At 41.5% G+C, this 23,428-nt stretch overlaps 1 protein-coding gene across 3 annotated transcripts in view; it reads left to right on the top strand.

Annotated features, from left to right (window-relative positions):
• Nucleotides 1-23,428, top strand: part of FMN1 (formin 1) — a 406,533-nt gene that overhangs the window by 68,516 nt on the left and 314,589 nt on the right. Inside the window, exon 1 of one of the 3 annotated variants that reach the window (XM_032856916.1) lies at nt 15,387-15,566. The exons of the other annotated variants lie outside the window; for them this stretch is intronic. Within the exon in view, the coding sequence (XP_032712807.1) occupies nt 15,434-15,566 (133 nt within the window). The 5' untranslated portion in view covers nt 15,387-15,433. Of the gene's footprint in view, nt 1-15,386; nt 15,567-23,428 lie in introns of those variants that run through there. 3 annotated transcript variants of the gene reach the window in all.

Below are 23,428 nucleotides of genomic sequence, written 5' to 3'. Positions count from 1 at the left end.
TTGAATTTATCTGAACAAATTTTGGATCCAAAATACTATGGAACCTTCAACACGATCCTTGCTCTGTTTTCAGGAGGACATTATTATAAAATTGTTCAACAAGGAAATCACTTGCTTAGACATTTTGATCCTGAAATCTTGTTGTTCTAAAAAATTAGGAAATAAGAGTTTAAGAACTATCTTGTACTTTCTATTTGTCAGTTTGAAACCTTGGGAGTTCCCTGGGTGAAATCTGAAACTGGTTCCCATACACGGAGGGCAGGGAGAGAGTGAAGAGTCAGGACACCCCAGATTGGTAGATGGCAGGTTTAACAAGCAAAGGAACTTAGGTACAAGGCTTGTCTTCCATAGCCTCAAGACAGGTAGATCGGCACGCCTGCTCACCTGAATCTTAAAAAAAGTTTATATAGAGCCCTTAACTGGGCTTAGTCATGTGTACCGTTGAGATGTTCTGAACAACACATTGCTCTCCCAAGGCTGTGTGTCCTTGAAATGGCTGCCAATGTGGCAATAGTGGGATGTAGAATTGGGGGAAGGGATAAGGAGCCCCCGATTGCCCCACAACTTGTGGTCACATCCTCTCGATGACCTCCAACATTGTTCCTATTTGAAATTGTTCACAAACCCGTTCATCTGTGTTTATGCTTGTATTTCTGTCTCTGTGGGTTTGCCGTGTATGTGCATAAATGTGTAGTTTTCATATTCTCCCAAAAGACGTAAACCTTTTCAAGACCATTTCCTTCGTCTGTGATTCCTAACAGTCCTGTAGTTGAAGCAGGGCGTCCATCTCCATGTGACTGAGGGTGGAGCTGAGAGGCCAAGAGGGTGACTCACTAGGAAAATAGCAGACAGAAGACTTTGATGTTGAACTACCTGTCCTCCCCGTTTTACCACATTGCCACATCCCCTGTGGCCGTGGAACCATTCTCTCTATCCTGTGACTGTGAACACAGCTGACATTGTGATCATTTGTGTTTACCTCTGCAAGACACTCAGAAATCATTCATGCCTTCAGCAATATTTATCAAGAGCAATATTTATCAAGTACCTCTTGTGTATTCAACACTGTTCAAGGTATAGTGGACACAGCAGTGGGCCAAACCAAAAAAAAAAAAAAAAAACGCTGATCACTGTTCTCATGGAACTTTTATCCATGCTAGAGGGGTGGGGACCAAAATATAAAATAATCTGTAAATTCTATACTGTGTTAGCTGGGCATATGTGTGATGGGGAGAAACAAAGCAGGCTGGGGAAAGCCAGAGTCTGGTCCATGGTTTTATGGTCCATAGAATGAGAATCTTCCTTATTTGTCTATAAGGTACCAGGATAATTCTATCCAGTCTTAAGTAATAGATTTTTAATAATATTGCATAACCCTGAGGAAGTAACCTAACTGATTCCAAAAGCATTCCATGGAGAGACTCACTTCTTACCATAGCCCTTGCCAGCTAGGCTTCTGGTTTCTCTAGCTTTACTCCTGCCAAGAGGCCTCCTTGTCCTTCAGGGGGTTGCTCATCTCACATTTCAGAAGGACAGTGCATACTTATGTCAGGTGTGAAAGGGATCTTTCCTCCTTGATGCCAACAAGAAGAAGCACTAGGGAAGGCTGACAGACAGAGCAGACATTCTCTTCTCTAACTGGGTTATTCTGTGCCCTGGCTTATCTCACTGTGAGATCTTCCTACTGTTGTTCAGTTTGTACCAACATTTAAAATCAGTATTCTCTTTACTTGCAGGGACACATCTTTACAAAAGAGGGGGTGAGATTCCAAAGACTCTCAACATTTTACACTGGCCTTTTGAGGAAAAATATGCAGACCGACTTCTGGGACAAGGCTCCCAAACAGTGCTCTAACGCCTTGAATGCTTATTGGTCTTGTCCTGTGCAGGTCAAACAGCACATGATTAGAATTTTAATACTTTCAAAAAATTTCCCTGGGGAACCAAAAAAAGAAGGAGGGGCATTGGATGGTAATTTGAAAGGAGAAACCCAGTAAACACATTATTTCAAATGTAGGCTTTCTTTTTCACTGCAAAACTCTGTGACTCAAATCCATTTGTTTAAAAAAAAAAAAATTTTTTTTTTTTTTTTTAAAGAAAAGATGAGATAACCGAATGTCAGGAAGGTTAAGCAACTCTTCCAGGATCATAGTTTTCTTTTTCCTTTTGGTGCCTTTCCATTTAATCTTGTGGCTGATAGTCCAACAGTTGGTTATGAACCTGTCACAATCCACTGCTCCTTTCCTAATGTCTACAGCAGATCCAGACAGCCAGGTACAAGGTGGGGTCACAGTGCAGTTGGAGAACTTGTTTTGAAACAGTGTTTTCATGGCAAGCACACTTTTTAGATAAACATTGTCATATACTGGGTAGTTTGGGGTGAGCTGAGCTGGACCTAGCTAATTCAGTGATTCCCCCCCCCCCACTGCTTCCAGAGCCATCCTTGAGCTTTAGGAAACAACCTTTCCATGGTTCATTTTATCTCTTTTAAACTTTTTGTCAATTCCTGTAACCATTTAAAATTAGTGGAATTAATGATCAAACTTGGTGATTTCTTAGGTTTCCTTATTATTTCATAAAAAGCACTGGTTTCCTGGCTGTTTTGTTGTATAGTTCACAATAGCTTTGTGGTTTGATGGTGGTCCCTTGAACTAATGTCTTGTCCACTGCATAGGTTGGGAGTAAACATATCTATATGTGTTCTTTTGGACCGAGGAAATTGTCTGGTGCACGTACCCTTAGTTATATTTATTAGGAAATACATGGAAAGGTTAATGGCTCCCGTCTTTGTCTCAAAGATGTGTGAACATGCCCCATGGCTTTAAGATCCTTTGAAGAAGGCATCAATACTCACAGTTATCATTACTCATAATTGTGGAAAATAAGGGATTGAGAAGGTATAATCTTCCTACCAAAAAGATCATTAGCTTCATCTGCATTCCTAGGACAGAGTTCCAGAGAGATCAAATGGCTTTTCTAAGGTCAAGTAACTAGTTGGTACCAGAGCCAGGATTAGGACAAGGTCTCCAGCATTCCTATCAATGCACTTTCCTTCACGTTGCTCTCTGTGACCTTGTGTGTACTCTTTCACCAACTGGTTTAGAACTGTAGACCTCATAGGTCCATACTGTGAGAGGCTGGCCCCGTAGAAATCATCTTCCAAGTCTTTCACTTCATACGTGAGCACAGAGAAGCCTAGAGACTCCAAGTATGTTGCCCACGCTCTCAGGTTGTTAGGTGTTGGAACTGGGACTGGAGACCAGGTCCTGTGACTTCCCATCTGAGGCTCTTTCAACTAACTCCCTACTTCTCCAATGATGGCTGTGCCTTGGAGAGTGTTTTAACTTGGAACCTAAGGACTTGCATGAACTCAGTTGCATAAGCCTCTTATGACCTGTACTTCTGAAGGATGCAAGTAGATCTGCATGATGATGGCGCCTAACCCGGGAGGCAGAGGGACACAGTGTTCTGCCTCCAGTTCCTTTTATGATTCTATTGACTCATGGTCTATCCGCAAGCTCAGCTCTCTCATATACAAAGTGAGGGCCGTGTATTAGATGTTCCTGATGGAGAATTCTTGGTTCTTTCCCAGAGGGGTATGTTTCTTTGTGTTTTGTCCAGTAGAGGGGGTTGTGTGCTCACAGACCAGCAGCCCCCTGGGTCCTCCTCCAGGTTGGATGATGGCAGAGACCCACAGAGGGTGTAGTGAAAGAGGTGTGAGTCTGGGCAAGATGGCATGTGGGAGGAGCTGGAGATGATGGTGGAAAAACTGAGGTGGCTGGCCTGCTTGGAATCAGCAGAGGAAATTGAAGGTATTCCTGGGAGATCACTGGGGCCCCAGCAACTCTGTTTATGTTGATGCCACACCAAGGAGAATGATAATCTGGGAAGCTGTAGGTTTGGATGTTCCTGTTGCAATTTTACCCTCCACTGTTAGGTGTGATGAGTAGCCTGGGTGTCATATAGCACAATGTCATGCCAGCCCCGGTCTAGGGCTCCTTTTCCAAATGGCATAATGTGGGCTACATTAGGAAGAAATGTAACATCTCCTTTGGGCACCCCGCTGCACACAGGTGGCTTCTGCGTACATGAAGCCTACGTGCTGAGGTCTGGGAAAGAGCAGGTGACTCTTTCATTTTCAGTTAATGTCCTAGACCACAGTGGATCACAATAGAGTCCCAAGAAAAAATGAAATACCCATTCCTTCTGTACAGTGTACGGAAGCACAGGAAGGAAAATTTTGTGATAGTTTTAGCCAGAGAAGTGGAGGCTATAGAATTATTTTGGAGAAGTGCTGCTTTATTGAAAATATCCAGCTGGTCATATTTTACTATGGGAATTGAGAAAAGCATATACAACCAGGAAAGGAGGGAAGGATAGCAAAGTAAGAAAGGAGGGACAAGTTTAGGAGATAGAGAGTTGGTGGTGGGGATGAAGAAAGGAAGAAAAAGAAAATTCTTGACTTTCTTCTCCTGACCCAGCTGTGGAAAAGATTATTTCAGGTCCCTTGCCTAACTGGTCTGAATGATTGCCCTGGGTGGCATAGGTCATTTTAGGGCACTTTCCTAGGACCTGGATGTCTTTATCTCTGTTCTTTCTTTGTAGAGAGGGTACAGACAGGCGTGGGAAAGTCTTGATAAGAGGCTTCATCTGATCCGTATCTTTCTCCCAGGATCTGAAAGTGCTTTTCTCACATCTATTTAAGTAACATTTAGTGGATGGTAAGAGGCATTTCTGTCACTTGGCGGGGAGGGGACTCCTAGAGGGCCTTAATCTAGTAAGTGATGACTGTGTTTCCTCTCCTTTTCCATGCTCTGCCCTGCCACTCTCCTTGACTCCCGGAGGGCCTGCCCTAGTGGCCACTCAGGCGGTTGCCTTGGGGCAGTAGCCCACAGTGATATTAGCACCTGCCAGTATCAAACTCATGCTGGTAGTTGGCTCTGTGAAGGGTATTTCTGGAGGTCAGGCCTTGGGGTTGCATAGTCTGTTCACAGTCTCTGAGAAATCATGTGCAATATACAGTGATGTGATCCCTGCCCCCAGGAGCCGACCCGCATATGACCCCCAGGGAGCAAATATATTGATGGCCAATTATGATCAGAGATTTTTCAAAACCTATTTCCAACTTCAGCAACATTGATTTGTTCAGAAAGAGCACCACATAAATCAATAAAAACAATAACCGTCCTCATCCTCATCAAATTACAGCTCCTTATAATTTGCAGTACCTTCACAGACATCTTATTTAATCTTCCTACCAACCGGCGTTGGAACTACTGAAAGAACTGCAGTGTGGTGGGAAGAAGCAGATAACTTCCCAAACCTTCTGGAACAAATAGTTTTTTTTTCTCTTATCAAAATAAATTCACTTGATATATTGATATATATATATATATATTTTTATAAAAATTTTACATATATATATCATTATAGAAAACTCTGGAAGCACATGTCTTATTTTAAAAACTGCTAAGTAAAAACTACCCAATCCTCCAAGCCTAAAATAATCACGAAATAGATTTTGAGCTTTTGAAACTGCATATTATTATATAATTAATAAATAATTAACAGAATGATTACTGCTTTATATTTTATGACAGCATTTTCCTGTGCCATGAACTATTCTTAAATCAGCATTTATATTTGCATATCTCCCATTGAATAAATACTCTGATTTTTTAAAGTGACTTCTTTCTGGTAGTCTTAGGTTGTATCCTTCCTTACTCTGAGAAACAGGTGCAGCACAGAACTTGGTATCTAGATTTTTTTTTTTAATTTCTCAATAGTTTCATAGGCCATAGTTTCAATTCCTTGACTTAAGCATTTAAGAAAGTGTTTATCTGTTCAGTTTTTGAAGAGAAACAATATGCCAGCAGGGTAGTAGCTGGCCGGCCCAGGAGTTTTCTGAATTTGGGTGAATTGGGATCAAGAATATAAAAGATACATGGTCAGTGGAAACTGGAGGTTCTTGCAAGTGTATGGGAGGAATCTTTTTTAGATCTCAGGCCAGACATTACTTCCTTAAAAGTTTTGCTAGATGTTCTCTCTCAGGCACCTAGCAAATATCAGATTACACGGCCTTCTCTTCCTATGTGTCCCACAGTGCGCTGCACTTACTTTTTTGTAGCACTTATGAATGCCATATTCTAATTGCCTGGTTTCTTCCAAGCCTCTCCTACAAAACTGCCAACTCTTGAGAGAAGGGGCCCTGTCTCACTTACTATAACATTCTTGCCCTCAGCCCAGTACCTTGTAGGGACTTGTCTTAGTCTGCTCGAGTTACCATAAGGAAATACCGCAGACTGGGTGGCTTAACCAACAGACATCTTTATTCTCAGAGTTCTAGAGGCTGGAAGTTTAAGGTCAAGGTGCTGGCTGGATCGGTTTCCTCCGAGGCTTCTCTTCTCGGTTCGGATGGCTGCCCTCTTGTTGCCACTTCATATGACCACCTCTGTGCACACTTGTATACTCCTGGTGTGTCCTAATCTCTTTTTATAAGAACACCAACCAAATGGCCTCATTAAATGTAATCACTTCTTGGGGTGCCCGGCTGGTTCAGTCGGAGGAACATTTGACTCTTCATCCAGGGTTGTGAGTTCAAGCCCCACATTGGGTTTAGAGCTGACTTAAATAATAAGTTTATTTATTTATAAATAAATATGTTTATTTATATTGTTCAGGGCAGTTTATGTATAGAAATAAGTTTACAAATATATAATTGTTCAGACCAGTTTGTATATAAAAATAAGTTTATAAATAGATAAACTTAAAAAAAAATAAACTTAATCACTTCTTTAAAGGCCCAGTCTCCAAATGCAGTCACATTCTGAGGGAATGGGGCTGAAGGCTTCAACATACGATTTTTGGAGCAACATAATTCAGTCTATCACATGGACTCTCTACATAGTTTTATTGTGAAGTATTTGCTTGTGGATGAATAAGAAAATAGCATTTACATTCTGGCATCCTACCTTTTGAATACTAGCCCACTCCTTTCCAGCCAGAAGTCTGAACAGCAGAGGCAGTCCAGTATCTCACAAAATGTGTGCCAGACTGGGAGTCAGGAGCCCAGGGTCGGTACATGGCTCTGCCAGTTCCCGGCTGTGTGATCACCCCTGGCGTCAGTCTCCTTGTCCGTAAAATTGGGATAATAACACCTATTGCAGCCGATGGTAGTGACACTAGATGAGGTCATGCCTACGGGGGTGTCTGGCATAATGCGTGCCAGGAAGCAGACATCAGAAAATGCCGGTTTAACCTGTCAGCTGGAAGGTATGTCGGAAATAAGAAACATTTCACTTTAGAGATGAGGGAGGGCACAGGCGCTGACAAAGCTTGGACATTTCCCCGTGGTTCTTTATACACACTGCTACTCAGCCTCAGATTTATTTCAGCTCAGTTAAAATTAGCGGTGTACTAATCTTTGTTTGGGGGGCGAAGAAAAGACAGATTATTTATTTATTTATTTTAAAGATTTTATTTATTTATTTGAGAAAGAGCAAGAGAGCATGAACAGGGAGGAGAGGGACAAGCAGGCTTCCTACAAACAAGGAGCCCAACGTGGGGCTCGATCCTAGAACCCTGGGATCAGGACCTGAGCCAAAGGCAGATGCTTAACCAGCTGAGCCACCCAGGTGCCCCAATGACAGATTATTTAGATTTAAGGCATTTATTTATAACTTAAAATTTCCAGATTTCACTGAGTGATTTCACTTCATCCTCCAAAGTCCTGATAGCTAATCACATTGGGGTATTGCCTAACTGCTCTTTTCACTGGGAATTATATTAAATTAGCTTTAAAATATGTCTTTACATAAAATATGATGTCTCAGGGTATTGACCATGATAACTTCTGTGAGGCGTCTTATACCTGGACCTTGAAACGTCATATGAATATAAATTCTCCTGCTAGGATTTGGAAAACGTATTTTCACTTGGCAAGCACATGGCAAGCCGTGGGAACACAGATAGAGGCCAGTGAATCTTTAGGGTCCTTCAAGAGTCAGAGCCCTCGTTGCTGGTCTTTTCTAAGCAACGGTCATGGCCCAGTGTTCAGGTGATCAGCCTCTCATTGCCTCTCCCTAAGGATGTTAAAAATTATGGTCTTTGTTCATTTACAAATCTGCTTTCCACTCTCTTTTTCCAGGTCAAGTTGTTTGCTTTCTCTGTTTCCCCATCTTGCTTCAGTTAGATTTCCCCTCTGGTCACATCCCCATGGTCTCCTCTTCTTTCTTCCTCCTGCCTTACTCCTGGTTTCTGTTCTAACAAGCTTATGTAAGATGTAAGATGTAGCTTACATCTCACTTATTGTCTTTACTTCCTGTCTCCAGACCCGCCTCCATGTCTGGGCATTCTGCCATGACCTGCTTCTCTGTCTCCCATTTTCTCTGTCTGTCTCTTATCCTGTTGCTGCCTCTCCCCGTTCTGTCTCCACTCCTCCTCTAAAATAAGTGGAGTGACAGGATTCCTCTGTGGCACAGCCACTGTCTGGTCCTTGCTACCCTTCAGGGATACCCGGGGATAGGGTCTTGGATTTGTTGCACCTACTTCTCCACAGACAGGGCTAGTGGATGTGGCATCGGTGTCCTCATAGGCATCACTACAACAAAACCTTTCTGAGGTCATCGCCTAGGCTCTGGATAGCCTCCACCAGAGGAGGAAGTTTCACTGTGGAGGTGGTGGGGTGGCGTGGGGGGTGGCGGAGAGTGATCTTTTGATCAAATATATGAGAAGGAAACTGGTTGAAGTGGAGCTGGGTGGAAAATATTTTCATTTCAACTTTTATGCTGGTTGAGTAGCTTTAGGACACTTGCACATTTGGCTTCTTCTTTTTTTTTAAGATTTTTAAAATTTATCTGAGAGAGAGTATGTGCACAAGCAGGGGGAGCGGCAGAGGGCGGGGGAGAAGCAGACTCCTGCTGATCCTGGAGCTTAAGCGTAGGGCTTAATCCCAGGACCCTGAGATCCTGACCTGAGCCAAAGGCAGACACTTTACCTACTGAGCCATCTAGGCATCGCTGGGCTTCTATTTTAAAAGGCTCACTAGTGTTTTAAAAAAATCTTTATTCAGTTTCATAAAGATAGTTACTCTTGGATTTCATTTAATAAGCAATAGTGATCTGTTTTTGTTGTTTTGGATTTGGATTTATTTATTAACCCAACTCATTAGTTCTTCCGATCCATTCCTTAAGACTGTGGTTAAGTGGATGGTCCATGGGAAGATGAATCGAGGTGGTAAGAGGGTCTTAGAGTCAAGGTTGAATGCAGAGGACCACTAACCATGGCATTCCCAAAAATTTGTGCATGTCTGTGGTTGGGTAAGGATGATCCACTAGCCATTTGGTTCATTTTGAGACCATAGGCATAAAGGAAAACAGGTCCAGCCTGACCTCCTGTGTGTTTAAGGGAAGGAAGGATGGAAAAATTGCCTCCTTGCTGCTTGTGGACAGCACTGTCTGCCCCTCCCCACCCAGCTCCTAGCGCTCCGTGTGTCTTTCTGCAGCCTGCATCTTGCCCTTTCCTCAGCCTCGTGCCTCTAACCATGTGTGCAACCTCTCTGCGAAGTAGCCGGCCGCAGTTTTTCTTGGTCAGGAAAACCACTTCGCCTTTAATTGAAACAAAGCATTTATCCCACTTTGCAGTTACATGGCCACGGTTATTTATGGGTATCAGTTTTCCCTCCCAAAGTTTCGGAGCCAGGGAGTCACTGGGAAGGCGCATCCAGAAGGGTTCAGGTTTCATGGCCCTGCAAATTGGCGTTTCTAGTAATTTGTCTTCCTCTCTTTCTCTGGTTTCTGCTCTAACCTGCCTGCAGCCTACATGGCTGCTTTTTTGCCCTGTCTTCCTGTCTGCTAGGCTGCCTCCACTCCCGGGCATGCCGCCAAGACTTATTGCTCTCTCTCCTCAGCCTATGCCCGGCCTCTTTCCTTTCCCTCTCTGGCCTACTGTAGGAGGAGCACAAGTGTAAGAAGCCTCAGCTAAATCTGTGGGACTTTCCCAATGGGTTTTGGAGGTTGATAAAGGATAACATTGAATTCAAATCATATAAATACCCAGCAGATGAAAACAGATGTAGAGTTGGCCTGTCTTGAAAAAATATCAGACATGGCAGGCACTGATTCTCTACTGTCTCTACCCAGCTTCCTTTCTAGCTTCATCTCACACTCTAGTTCCCTGCATAAACTCTGTGGCTCAAGGCTCTGCATTATTTCTGAGCACTCTGTGCTGCTCTGTCAGACTCCCTGCTCACGGAGTCTTTCTGCTTCCTTTCCATCCAACCCACAGAGCCCAATGACAAGGGATTCGATCTCACAACCCTGAGGTCATGACCTGAGCTGAAATTAAGAGTCAGAGGCTTAACCCACTGAGCCACCCAGGCACCCTGCTGAACACCTCCATCTTATTTCTATGTATCAGACCTTTAACGGTGGGCTTCAGTGCTTTTTCAAACCACATGGAATTATTTGTCCCTTTGTCTGGTAATAGTATCCCATTTTTCCTTTGAGTAACCACCTCTCACTTTCTCACTTTATATGGTAAGGGTGTAGATGATCTCCTGGATCTAGAGGTAGTCATGTGATCCCGGACTGGGCAATGGGATTGCAGATGACCTGGCAGCTGTGGTCAGTTCAGGGAGGGCCACATTTCCCAGTTATTCTATGGAGAGTGGTTCCTGGGTCTTTTGCTAGAACAGTGGGGATAATTTCTTAGTAACTATGATTACAAAGGTCGAAGGGCATATTTCTGAAGCTATACTGGGCCACCTTGACTTTATAAGGGGAAAGCAGAATTGAAAGATGTAGAGAGATTCCTTCTATCATTTGAGTACCTAGATCCAGCCATGCCTACACCTTGGACTTTTTGGTTATATGGGCTAATAACTTCCATTTTGCTTAGGCCAGTTTAGCTGGATTTCTGTCACGTGCACATAAGGAGTTCTAACTACAACTCAGTGGTGCCAAAGGCCAACTGGAGGAAGAAATAAGTTGATAATGGGATAGAGAGTCATAGAAGGGCCATATTGGTCTTGGATATCTAAGTCTGTGTTAAAACACACATCCCATCAAATAGCTACCTTTGTTTGACCAACTACCCTCACCGTATCTCCAGCTCAGGTATATTAGATCTAATTTTTTTACTTCTGGGATAGACAGATTCTAGACCTTATTATTTATCTCTTGAAGACATGTTCAGTACTTAATATGCTATGACACTACTTTGGGGACCCCTTGCCACATACAGTGAGCATTAGTTTTATGTCATGTATTCACTCAAGGTACTTGGATTGAATCAAGTCTGTATGCTATACAGTGTAGGGTGCCTTGAATGCCAGGTGAAAGAGTGTTTGCCTAATTTAATAGACCATGAAAAGCCATGGAAGACCTTTGAGCAGAGGAGTGATATGATCCCAGCCATGATGCAGAAAGATCAACCAGATGGTTGAATGAATGGTGGTGAGGGATTAGAAGAAGGAAGGTCAATTGATGATGACTGAAATTGGTGAGAACTCAAATTGGGGCTGGAAAGAAAAGGGTGGATATGGAAAACATTGTACACATAGATCCACAAGGCTTAACCATGTGGCATTAATAGAAAGAGAGGGATCCTAGATGATTCCAAAATTTGAGTCTTGGTTGAAAGCCGATGGAGATGCTACAAATCCATTTAGTTGTATGAGCACAGGAAGGTTATTTAACATCTCCTGGCCTATCTTTATCACTTGGAAGTGACATTAATAGTAACTATTCAAGAGGGTGTTTTGAGCAACATCTGTAAATCTTTTGGTTCGTGTCTGGCACATAGCATATGCTAAATAAATGTTAGTTTCCTTTCGTAAGATTGGATAAACTATACTATGCCAACCTTCTATCATCCCCACCCATAGGAAATAAGATACAAGAAATTCCTCCTCCTTTTAGATTATATAGCAAGATGATGGCAGCCATCAGAACAAAGACCCTAATTCTTCACTCTTTAGAGGGGCATACTTAGAGTGGGACAGGCCAGCGTGGGTCAGTTCAGCACTTAAGGATTTGACATAGACATTAAGGTTTCTCTTTCTCACATTGTATATGTCATCAGTGACTGTTAGATTCTAATATTAGAAGGTGATGTCAGGACATATCCTACTGTTTATCCTGCTGTGTTTTATACTCTCTGAATGCCTAGAAGGCATACATGAAACTTACTGTGGGATAGCATTTAAAGAATGAACCTAATGTGCATAGTCTAAAATGAATATAAAACCGATTCTGAACTACTTTACCTTCCCACTATGGTGTGCACTTTTTTGGAAGAAAATTGTTAATAAATAACTGAACTTAAAAAATCTTTCTTCTGGGGGCACCTGGGTTGCTCAGTGGGTTAAAGCCTCTGCCTTCGGCTAAGGTCATGAACGTGGGATTGAGCCCCGTGTCGGGCTCTCTGCTCAGCGGGGAGCCTGCTTCCCTTCCTTTCTCTCTGCCTGCCTCTCTGCCTACTTGTCATCTCTGTCTGTCAAATAAATAAATAAAATCTTAAAAAAAAATCTCTCTTCTGGAAGAACACAGGGATTTGGTTACTTGAACTTAGCAAACATAACGTTTTAAGTTGGGATAGAAACAAAGAGAATTGGGATATGTCAAGAACAATTAAGAATAAGTCTTCTCAGCTTATTTGCTTTTTTGGTGAAGATTTTCAAAGTCTTTTAGGTGTCCCATGACCAAAAGCATTGTACTTCATTCTGTTGGCAAGGTGTTTGCTTTTCTCTGTTCGTTTCTCTGTATAATTAGCTATAAAAGTCTCCAGGAACCCTTTCCTACACTTCCAGGTTATCATTCTTCATTTGCCTCTTTTCTTTGTCTGTGGCCCTGACTGTACTGTGAGCCCCTGGAAGCAAGAACTGTACGGTATTCACCTTGTTTGCTTGCAGTACATATCTGGTAAGTGAACAAATGGATAAATTAATAGAAACAATAGCAATGGGAGCTGGTTATGTCTAGCCTTCTGTTGTGGCTCTAAGTCTGGCCTTCTTTAGTTTTTAAAGTAGAAAAGCAATGCTTGTCAACCATGTACTTTAGTGTGAAGTAAGGTAATCAACACAGGGCATCCATGTGAACATAAATGTGACACGAGGGCAAAGCCCACTAAAAGTGAGAGAAGAAGGCGCTCCTTTGGGGATCTCAATTTGTACACGCTCCTAAAAACTGTAAAAGATAATGCCGTTGCACTGACTATGACACTGAGTCTCCCAAGTGGTCTTAGGAAGCAGAGGTGCAAAGTAGTCAGTCATTACTATCCTCGGATTCAGACTTAGGCATATGATCAAAGTCTTACTCGTAAAACACTTTTTGCTCCAAAACATGGACTTATTCTGGCTATTGGTAAAAGGCCAAGAATTAATTTTTCTGTTGAAATAAGGCATTCAGGAAATTGGGCTCTGTGTCATTGGTGGCTATTGATTTATCACATCATTTAGCCATCTTTCCTATGTCCCATGCGGAGTGCTTTCCAGTTCACATTTGTGGGCCATACGGATAAAGGTAGGCTAGTATCCTGCGTGTAAATCCAAAGCCTCTGCCAGGCAGTGATAGAAAGAAAAAGGGGAACTGATTTTCTATCCAGAGCTGTTGGCTCACAATTCAATCAGCAGCTCAGTCATAAATTAACAGGTAGATTTTCATAAGCAAGTATCTTAGAGCATGTAAAAAATGAGAAGTAGATTCAAAAGAAATATTTGAAAAACACATAAAGCTAAACATACAAGGATATTTACTGCAGTTCATAAGAGAGGGATAAAAAAGGAAATGCCCAGATGTCCAATGAGAGGGGATTGGGTAAAATAAGTTTCTGTATATTCGTATGCACATATCCATAAAAATGGGTATGTAATCAGTTAAAAGAATGCTGTATATAGATAGATAGATAGATAGATATAGATATATATGAACTGACAAAGGGTACTGACAAGGAAAAGGCAATCAGAATAAGCTATAAAAAATATTGTTTGATGTCACTACATGTGTGCATTCATACATCCCTACATCTAACAGTGGTCACCTCAAGGGGTGGTGACAGGTTTTTTTTCACCTTTGTACTGTACACTTACATATTGTTTGACTATCTCACAATGAACTTGCATAAGATTACCAGCAGTGAACCTCCCTTTCCTCCTGTTACATGGGAAAAATCGCACTGGCTAGCTGTTCTAATATAAACAGTATGAACACCATCTGGCCTGATTCATTGATGGGTAGATAGTGGTGGGCTTTGGAAAGAGTAAGGAGGGGGTTAACATGACTTGAGTGAACACATCTGCTATCTTCAGCACATGTGCCATAATTTGAGAACATAAAATAATTTTTATTTCCCTGATTTTGATTTTTGAAGCCTTAGAGCCAAAGAATGGATTTTTTTTTTTTTTTTCTGAGAAGTTGAAAACAAAGTCCCATTTCAGCATTAAGCTCTGGGCTGGGTATGTCCTTGGAAAGAGAGGTCAGAGTCTTGAATCAAAATGTGCCTTCAGCTAGCATTGTGACCTCAAATTGAGTCATTTAATCGCTAATCTCTCAGTTTCCCCACCTATTAAAATTGGTAGTAATAACCCTTACCATCACATTCTTGAGTGGGGTGTTGTGAAGCTTAATAAGATCATGTTAGCAAAATGCTTCGAGCTCTTTAGATAAAAGATGTAATATAAACACAAAGTTTCATTAAGATAATTATACAGTGGCTTTTTCATAGTCCAAGTTTATATCCAAGAATGAATATAGTGATGGAGGTCATCTTGTAAGGGTAAGGAAGAAAATTGGCTTTCAAAATCTGGAAACAAAATACCCTAACACATTTTTTAAAAGATTTGATTTATTTATTCAACACAGAGAGATACAGTGAGAGAGGGAACACAAACAAGGGGAGTGGGAAAGGCAGAAGAATGCTCCCTGCTGAGGTGAGAGCCTGAAGCAGGACTCGATCCCAGGACCCTGGGAAGGCAGACTCTCAATGCTTAACAACTGAGTCACCCAGGCACACACCATCCCCACCCCCTGAACACATTTTGAAGATGGATATAGTAGAATCATTAGTTTTTAGAATGGGAGGACGTGGTTTTGAGAGATGATTCAAAACATGAAAGTTAAAAAAATGTTTAAGTTTCTATATTTAATGGATAGCATCTTTTGAAAAGCAAAGTGATCACTTTTCCCATTCCCTGAAAGAAGAAGACAATGAAAGAAGCTCTTACAGAATATTGTGTCTTTTTTTCCAAAGCCTTCACATTCATAGGACTGTAAAGTGGTGAAACCTGTCTGGCCCACCATGCTTCCGGAAGGTTGACTCATTAATGTGTGGTGGAGTCTCTTCCCAGGTGGCATTGTACCAGTTGGCTCCTGTGATGGAGCCGGGGAAATACGTCCTCCACACGTTCCTTCTTCTCAAGCCGTCCTGAGAATCCATCATGTTTGCTGCAGGCTCCCCACCCTTTGGCACCATGGGTGCATGCTACTACTATAAGCTGAGACATGGACAACCAGTGTCAGTTCCCAAGATTTGGAAGTGCCGACACAGGAGGTCAGTAGTCCCCGAGGAAGGTAAGCTTGAAAGCCAAAGCCCATCCTTTTCCTGGGTTTCTAAGGGCTGAGTCATGGAAGCAGAATTCTTGGTGAAAGGTCATATTTTGGCACATGACAAGTTTGTTCAGGTGTCCTCCCACTGTAAGTTGCAGGTCTGGTGCTCTCAAATTTTAAAAATCATACCATCTGAATATTAATGTATTTATTCACTTATGCTGAAAAACCCCGAAGGATTAGTGTATTTATTCTTTGTTTTGCTTTGTTTTTTTGGTAAAGAAAGGCTTAGGAATAATCTTCATTAAAGAGATATTTTCATTGTAGGGACTTTGGAGTAGGAGTGTGACTAACTGTATTTTCTAAATACAGATTCGGTGCAGTTCTTTAAAGATAGGTTGATGTAATAAAATGCTATATCAATATCAAGAAAAATTTAACCTTTATTATTTAGCCAAAGTGGGTGAAAATACTTTGTGTCTAATTTTTAGTATGGATATTATTTAAATAATACTCTTTGGATTTAATAGCTAATATGGACATTACTGGGATGCAAGAAAAAACGATTATCTGATTTCTTCTTCCCTACAAGAATTGTCCCTCATTCCTATTAAACAAGTTTTTGTGGGGCACCTGTCTGTCAGTTAAGCCTCTGACTCTTGGTGTTGGCTCTGGTCATGATCTCAGGGTCCTGAGATAAGCCCCCTGGTGTTGGGCTCCCTACTTAGCAGGGAGTCTTCTTCCCCCCCCCCACCCCACCCCCATCTTTCTCTCCCTCTGCCCCTCCCTCTTCTTGTGTATGCTCTCTCTCTCTCTCTCTCTTTCTGTCTCTCTCAAATAAATAAATAAATAAATAAATCTATTTTTTTAAAAAGCAAGTTTTTGTGGTAAGGAGGTAAACACCTTATAACTTTATATTCAAATTAGATAAGTTGCCTAAAAAAGTAAGTTCTATAAAATAAATTAATTACAGCTGTAAGGGAGACATTGACATTTTTTTACTCTTTCACTTCTTTGTATTTGCTGGTGCTCATTTGAGGCTATACTCTCTTTTTCTACTTTGTTTTAATCTTTTAGATGGGCTTCTTAGTATGCCCTTGAGAATCTCTTTGTTTGGAGAGGGTATCATCAATAGTTCCAAACAGAGTGGGTATTACACTGTGATGAAAGTTATTAATAAAGCAAATGAGAGAATTCCTTAAGTTATAATTGCTTAGTGGGAACTAGTAATTAAAACAGAAGAAGCTAAGTTTTCCCATGAAGGATATTAGGCAACGAGTCAAATAATTTTAAGTTTGTAAGCTATTTTTTTTTAGATCGAAAAACATTTCTTAAGGAAACACATGCACATGTATTCACATTTGCTCAGAATTCATGATTTCATTTTATGACAAAATCAGAATCAGTTTGGAAAAAGTCTGTCTGAATTCACAACATGTCATATCATTATTTCGATTTGAGGAAACAAAGATTTCCTTTCTAGGAACATAGAGGCAGGTGTTTTTTTCCCCTTCCCTACTACCCATCTCATCACCGATAACTTAGTCTAAGTGAAGAAGAGGCATTTGAGTACAGGGTAAATCTGAATTTTATTCCTAATTCTAACACTCATGTGTTATATGGCCCTGAGTATATTTTACAATCACTGTTTGCTATAGTAGTTCTTCCTTTAAGGAGACAAAGTGTGCCCTTTCTGTCTCATCCAGAAGGGACAAAAAAGGCTCTGCCGTATGAGAACCATCTCTTTAGTAGATGTAGGTGAAGCACAGATCAGAAATTAATGTTGTTTACTTATTGGCATCACAGCAGAATATTAACTTTAATTTCTCATTCCGTATATCTATTAATTTTTCTGTAGTTATTAGTTTTTATCTTCAAAGCGGACTCAACAAATTTATCGAGGTGCAAGGAACAAACATGGAGTTCAATCTGCAGTTGAGATCTTCCAGCCACAGCTGTCAAGGTTAAATAATTCTGGTGGGGGAGGAGAAGCTGTTCGGTAGCATATCCTCGTTAAATAAGAATACTTCCAGCAATGAACGTACCTTGTAAGTCTCCTGGCCCCTGTATTTCTCAGAATACCAGTCATCAAAATGCAGCTACTGTTTCTCTAACTTCCAGATTTAAATTACTCCTACATCAATGCAGGATTTCTGCATTGCCTTCTTTAGAGCAGGAAATTACAAATACTTTTGTTGTTATTGCCAGAATCTGAGGGCGGGTAGCTTCCAGCAGTGGCACCTGTATATGTTTTCATTCTGTCTTTCAGAGTGGGGGCTGCGGGGTGCTTAATGCTGGTGGAGGGCAGAACGTTCTTTGCCAACACTTAATAGTTAAAACAGTTTTTCCTGTAGTAATCACCTGGAAACTCTACTGGTAAAGACTTGTCTGCTTTGAGGACTGGAACCTTCTCCCAACTAGATCTTTCATGTTCTTCTTACACTATACTTACCCCCTTCCCCTCGATATGTTATGTGACATGCCTGGATCTGAGACTAACTTTAATTTCAAGTAGAATATGTTTGAGTATCTGCAGGATCATCCATTAGCTCAGCTTAGAAGTGGGTCATTGACTTCAGTGCCGTATTTCATTGATTGTGATAGTAAAAGTAATAGCAGTAGTATTGGTGGCAATAAAAGTATTAACAAGCATTTGTTGAGTGCTCTGTAAAGTAACTTAAGTATTTCATGTATTTTAATCACAAAACTCGGGGACTCTCTAGTAGCTCTATTTAATAGATCAAGAACCTGCTCAAAGGAGTGTTGAGTACCTATTCTGAATCTCCAAGGCCTGTACATTTCCCACTGTTGCATATCTTTTGTGAGAAAAAAAAAAATCATACCCGGTATTATTTATCTTTGCAGCTTATAACCATGTTTGGACTGCAGTATGAATCCCCCCCGCCCCGCCACGACTGTTTTATCACAGGCAGTTCTGCTGGAAGGGGTTGGAATGGAGTGCCAAAGAGTGAGCAGAAGTAATTTAATTGTGGAAGGTTGAATGCAGATGTAGATTTTTCCGTGTTTTGTCCTTAGATGAAACAAGAATTAATGTGAGCCAAGGATACTTTGAAATAGCTAGAGGGTTTTTCCAACCGGATGGAAAGAGAAAATTTGGCTTCCTAGTCTGTAGGTAAACTCCAGTAAAAAAGTTAATCTAGGTCTCCATTGGTTTTATTCCATAAAATGGGGATTCAAGTGACTAGGGCTAAGGAAGATCATAGGTCTAACGAAACACCAGGGACATCCCTAAAATTTGGGATCCCCTTTTTTATGATTAGATCTATAGTCTTCCTATATATGCCTTTAAGAAAATGAACACAGCACAGAGCCACCAGAAAAACTTAGTGTTACTATTATTGCAAGCCCTCTGTGAGAGACTCTAGTTGAAATGAATGGCAATGCAAATGAGTCTGCTCGTAGAGGGTCACTGTAACCTGAAATTGAGGTCTATAAAACCGGGGCGCCTGGGAGGCTCAGTTGGTTGAGCATCTGCCCCAGCTCAGGTAATGATCCCAGGGTCCTGGGATCAAGCTCCACATCGAGCTCCCTGCTCTTCGGGAAGCCTGCTTCTCCCTCTCCCACTCCCCCTGCTTGTGTTCTCTCTCTCTCGAGGTCTCTCTCTCTCTGTGTCAAATAAATAAATAAAATCTTTTTTAAAAAGGTCTATAAAATCACCAGATCTGGGGTGCCTGGGTGGCTCAGTGGGTTAAGCATCTGGCTCTTGATTTCAGTTTAGGCCTTGATCTCGGAGTCGTGAGTTCAAGCCTCGAGTTGGGCTCCACGCTGGGCATACTAAATATATACATAAATACATGAATAAATACATAAATACATAAAGACATACATAAAAACATAAAATCACCCAATCACAAAGAGTAAAGAACCAAGCAGCAATACAGAAAGGGAACTCCTAAGTGGCAACTAAAAACATGACCAGAAGCAGCCACATGAAGCTGTGGATAATGTAGGGACTTGAGAGGCAAGAGTAAGGAAGAACAACAGGTGCAGAGAAAACTGGCAAACACTCACAGATAAACACCTGATGCAGGCGCTGTCCACAGCTGGGCTTCAGGTGCTCGGTGCAGGCTGTCCTGTGGGAGAATCATTTGCATTGAAAAGGCAGGGGAGAGGAGGTTGGGAGGGCTGGCAAGACCTCAAGTCTCTCCTGATGAAAATATTTCTGTGACTTGAGGATGAAATCCAGTCTTAGCAGGGCTGTTTACACGTCCTTAACCACCTGGCCCTCCCTATCTTTTCCATAAGCAGCCCACGTTCCAGTCCTATTGAAACATGTGCCATCTGTTGAGCACACACATTCTTTTATGTGTACACCTCCCTTCTGATTTGCTGACTTAAGTCTTATCCCTTCTTCTAGTATCAAGTATTATTTATCCTCGAGGTATCCCATCCCGGACCCTCACCCCAAACCCTCCCCTCGGGACTGCCTTAGGTAGCCGTGCTGTCTATTCCCTTACTACTCTCCTTTGTACACTTACAGTCTAAGAAATTTTTATTTCTTCATTTTCACTAGTGCATGCTGGACCCCTTCAAGGCAAGGACTTGTCTTGGTTACCTTTGTATTACATGACTCAGTGCCTGGCACATTAGGGGCTTAATCAGAATTTTGACTGAATGGCTAAATGAAGTTTTGATGACCGTGTAAATATGACTGGTTAAATCAATAACAATATGACAGGTCACTTACCTCCTGAGGTATGTTCAGGGATCTGAACCCTGAACTCTTCAGTGACTGGTTGAACATTAACTATAGAGATTTTTACATCTTTGCAGCCAAACATGGGAAAAGTGACATAAGGGAGAAACAGGAGATAATTTTCTGAAGTCAGAGATCTTACGTTAATCAGCTAAAGTAGGATGGTTTTCTTTCTTTTTAATTATAATACTTTATGGGCATTTCGGCTGTGCATTATTCATTCAGGTGATGAGAAATACAGCCTTTCTAGTTCAAGTGAGACATGCCAGCAACCATTTCTTTTTACTTATTGGCTGTGCCCAAGAAAGGAGCATTGTTGGTCATGTGGCAGGGGAAGGAAATCTTAAGTGCTTTGGTCATGAGGCAAGGAGAGATTCACATTTGCATAGTATTCTTGTGGTATACACGAACAAGCTGCTGGGTGATTCAAACAGTTGAGCCAATAGTTGACTTGTTCCAGAAATGGAACAGATGTGACAGAGACGGGCTTCTGAGAATCCATGGATGGCACATGACACATTCAACACTTTTGTGAAAATGTCTTGGCAAACATTCAGATCTTTATTTCTGTGTATTTATATTTAAGTTCAGGAAGTAAGAGTCCAATTATTTCTTCTTGTCGCACTGTCCTGAAGTTAGTTTCTTAGGGTACTTTGCTTAGAGTCCTGGGCTGCTTGATTCTGGCTCTTTGGACAAGAAGGGGCTCGCAGGGGTAACACCCTCCAGGCCTGGACTGGGCCAAGGGTACAGAGCATCCTGTCCTCACCTGTAGAGCAATCAGATGAAGGCCCGATAAGAACAGTGGTGTTCTATAGGATCTCCAGGTCAGAGCAGTTTCAGTGGGAAACCGGATTGCCATTCTGTGCAAGACTATGTAGAGAGCAGGAAGGTAGAAAAGAGGCAGGAAACCAGTTTGGGAGGCCATCCATGGAGAGCTGACAAGGGAGGAGCTTGACTCGGATTTGGAATTGCCATACCTGGAGCAATTCCTAAACTAAGGAGCCGGCAGTTGGCTGTTTATCTGGTTAACCACGCTTGTGGGTAAAAGCATAAGGAGAATAATTAAAGGGAGTTTACAGTTAGGGTTTTATTGTTAAATCAAGTTCCGCTTTGGCATATGGTGGTACCTCAGGGACCTGAAGTTTAAGGGGATGGTCTGGAAAGAATCAGGCCTGGAGGAACCAACCTGGCCTTGGGGCTGGCTGTGTGAGAAAGCGCCAAAAATCACATACACAGTGGTCAGAGTGTTACGTTAAATCTGTGCTTGATTGTAGCCGGAAGTATCTTCCGAGGGGCTCCTGTCTAGAAGGGGAAGGATGGTAACAGTGTAGGGAGAGGCACTATTTCAATTAGGGTGTGAGGTGGGTTGCAGAAGAAGATACCTCAGTGTATTGACGCATGGTGATGTTTCCATTTTCTGCAGGAGCCCAGGTATTGTCTGGCAACAAAATCTGTGTCAAGAAGGAAAGACTAGAACAAAATCCACTGAAGTAGTGTAATAGTCATCCCTGAACAGGGGGGCTATAGCTGACTCTTTTTTCTTCTACTCATAAATATTTTCGAAATCTTCAATATAAGCAAATTCTAATTTAATAATGAAGAATAAGGGACACCTGGGTGGCTCAGTTGGTTAAGCAACTGCCTCCAGCTCAGGTCATGGCCCCAGGGTCCTGGGATCGAGGCCCGCATCGAGAGAACAGGGAGCCTGCTTCTCCCTCTGTCTGCCGCTCCCCCTGCTTGTGCTCTCCATCTCCCTCTCTCTCTCATTCTGAAAAATAAATAAATAAGATCTTATAAGAAATAATGAATAATAAAACAATTTTTTAACTTGAGAGTATTTTTACTTACTCATTTTTAATTGAAATATAGTTGACATGTAGTATTATGTTAGTTTCAGGTGTACAACATAGTGATTTGACATTTATAGACATTACTGTGTGCTCACTGTAAATAAATAAATAAATGTCACTATTCAAAGTTATTACATTATTGATTATAGTCCCTATGCTGCACTTTTCATCCCTGTGATTTATTTATTTTATAAGCAGAAATTTTTACTTCTTAATCCCCTTCACTGTTCTACCTGTCCTCCCACCCCTCTTTTCTCTGGCAGTTATGTTTGTTCTCTGTATTATGAGCCCGTTTCTTTCTTTTTTTGCTGTTGTTTGGTTGTTGGTTGGTTGGTTGGTTTGCTCATTTGGTTTGTTTTTTGGATTTCACATAAAGGTGAAATCATATGGTATTTGCCTTTCTCTGTCTGCCTTATTTCACTTAGCGTGATACCCTCTGGGTGCATCCATGTTGTCATAGATGGCAAAACTACACTCTTTTTCATGACTGAGTAATATTCTCCTGTGTACATGTACCACATCTTCTTTATTCATCCATCTATCGGTAGACGGGTTGCTTTCATATCTTGGCTATTGTAAATAACACTGCAGTGAACATAGGGGTGCCTATGTCTTTTTGAATTAATGTAAAATGATAAACTTTCAAAAGGGTAGATTGGAGGGATCTTAAAATAAATTTCACCAGCCTCACAGTTTTGCTTCATTTTTATTAACTACTAACTAAAGGATAAGATGCTTGGATAGTTCAAAACAACAGATGATACAAACTTTGTAACAGACGGAAGCCACAAATACCCGGGGATATGCATTTTGTTTATCTCCTACATGGAAGTTGATTGAATCCAGGTCAAGGAGCCAGCTGTCCCCTCAGGGAAGCCTATGCCAGAAAGTAAGTAATCCAGTAACAAATGAGGACACAATACACACGTGAAGCTTTGGGAGTGAGGCCTCCAAGTTACACCAGAGCATTTGAAGCATAATATTTTTAGAGGAATGTATGCTTGGGGGTGTTAGACATTTGGATTTTACTTTACCTGTAAGGATTTTGTTTCCTCATCCCCTGTACATGCTGAGGCACCGTGAAAAAATAAAGACATAGTCTCTCCTGTCAAAGTGCCTAATAAGAAAGGTTTTATTAGCACCTCTCTGCCTTTAACTCATTCCTTGCCCCCCTGCCCTGCTGAGGGCAGCTGAAATGTGGAGGCCACATCTTTCTGACAGTGTGAACATGGTCATGGAGCCCTTAGCTTCTGTAGAGCTCTTCCCTGAATGCCCTTTCATTTCTTGCCATCGTCAGTCATCACTTCCCAGCAAACCAC

This window comes from Lontra canadensis, unplaced genomic scaffold (assembly GCF_010015895.1).
Source record: "Lontra canadensis isolate GAN:19392208 unplaced genomic scaffold, GSC_riverotter_1.0 scaffold12, whole genome shotgun sequence".
Taxonomy (NCBI): Eukaryota; Metazoa; Chordata; class Mammalia; order Carnivora; family Mustelidae; genus Lontra; species Lontra canadensis.
This window is presented reverse-complemented; position numbering and strand designations above follow the sequence as displayed.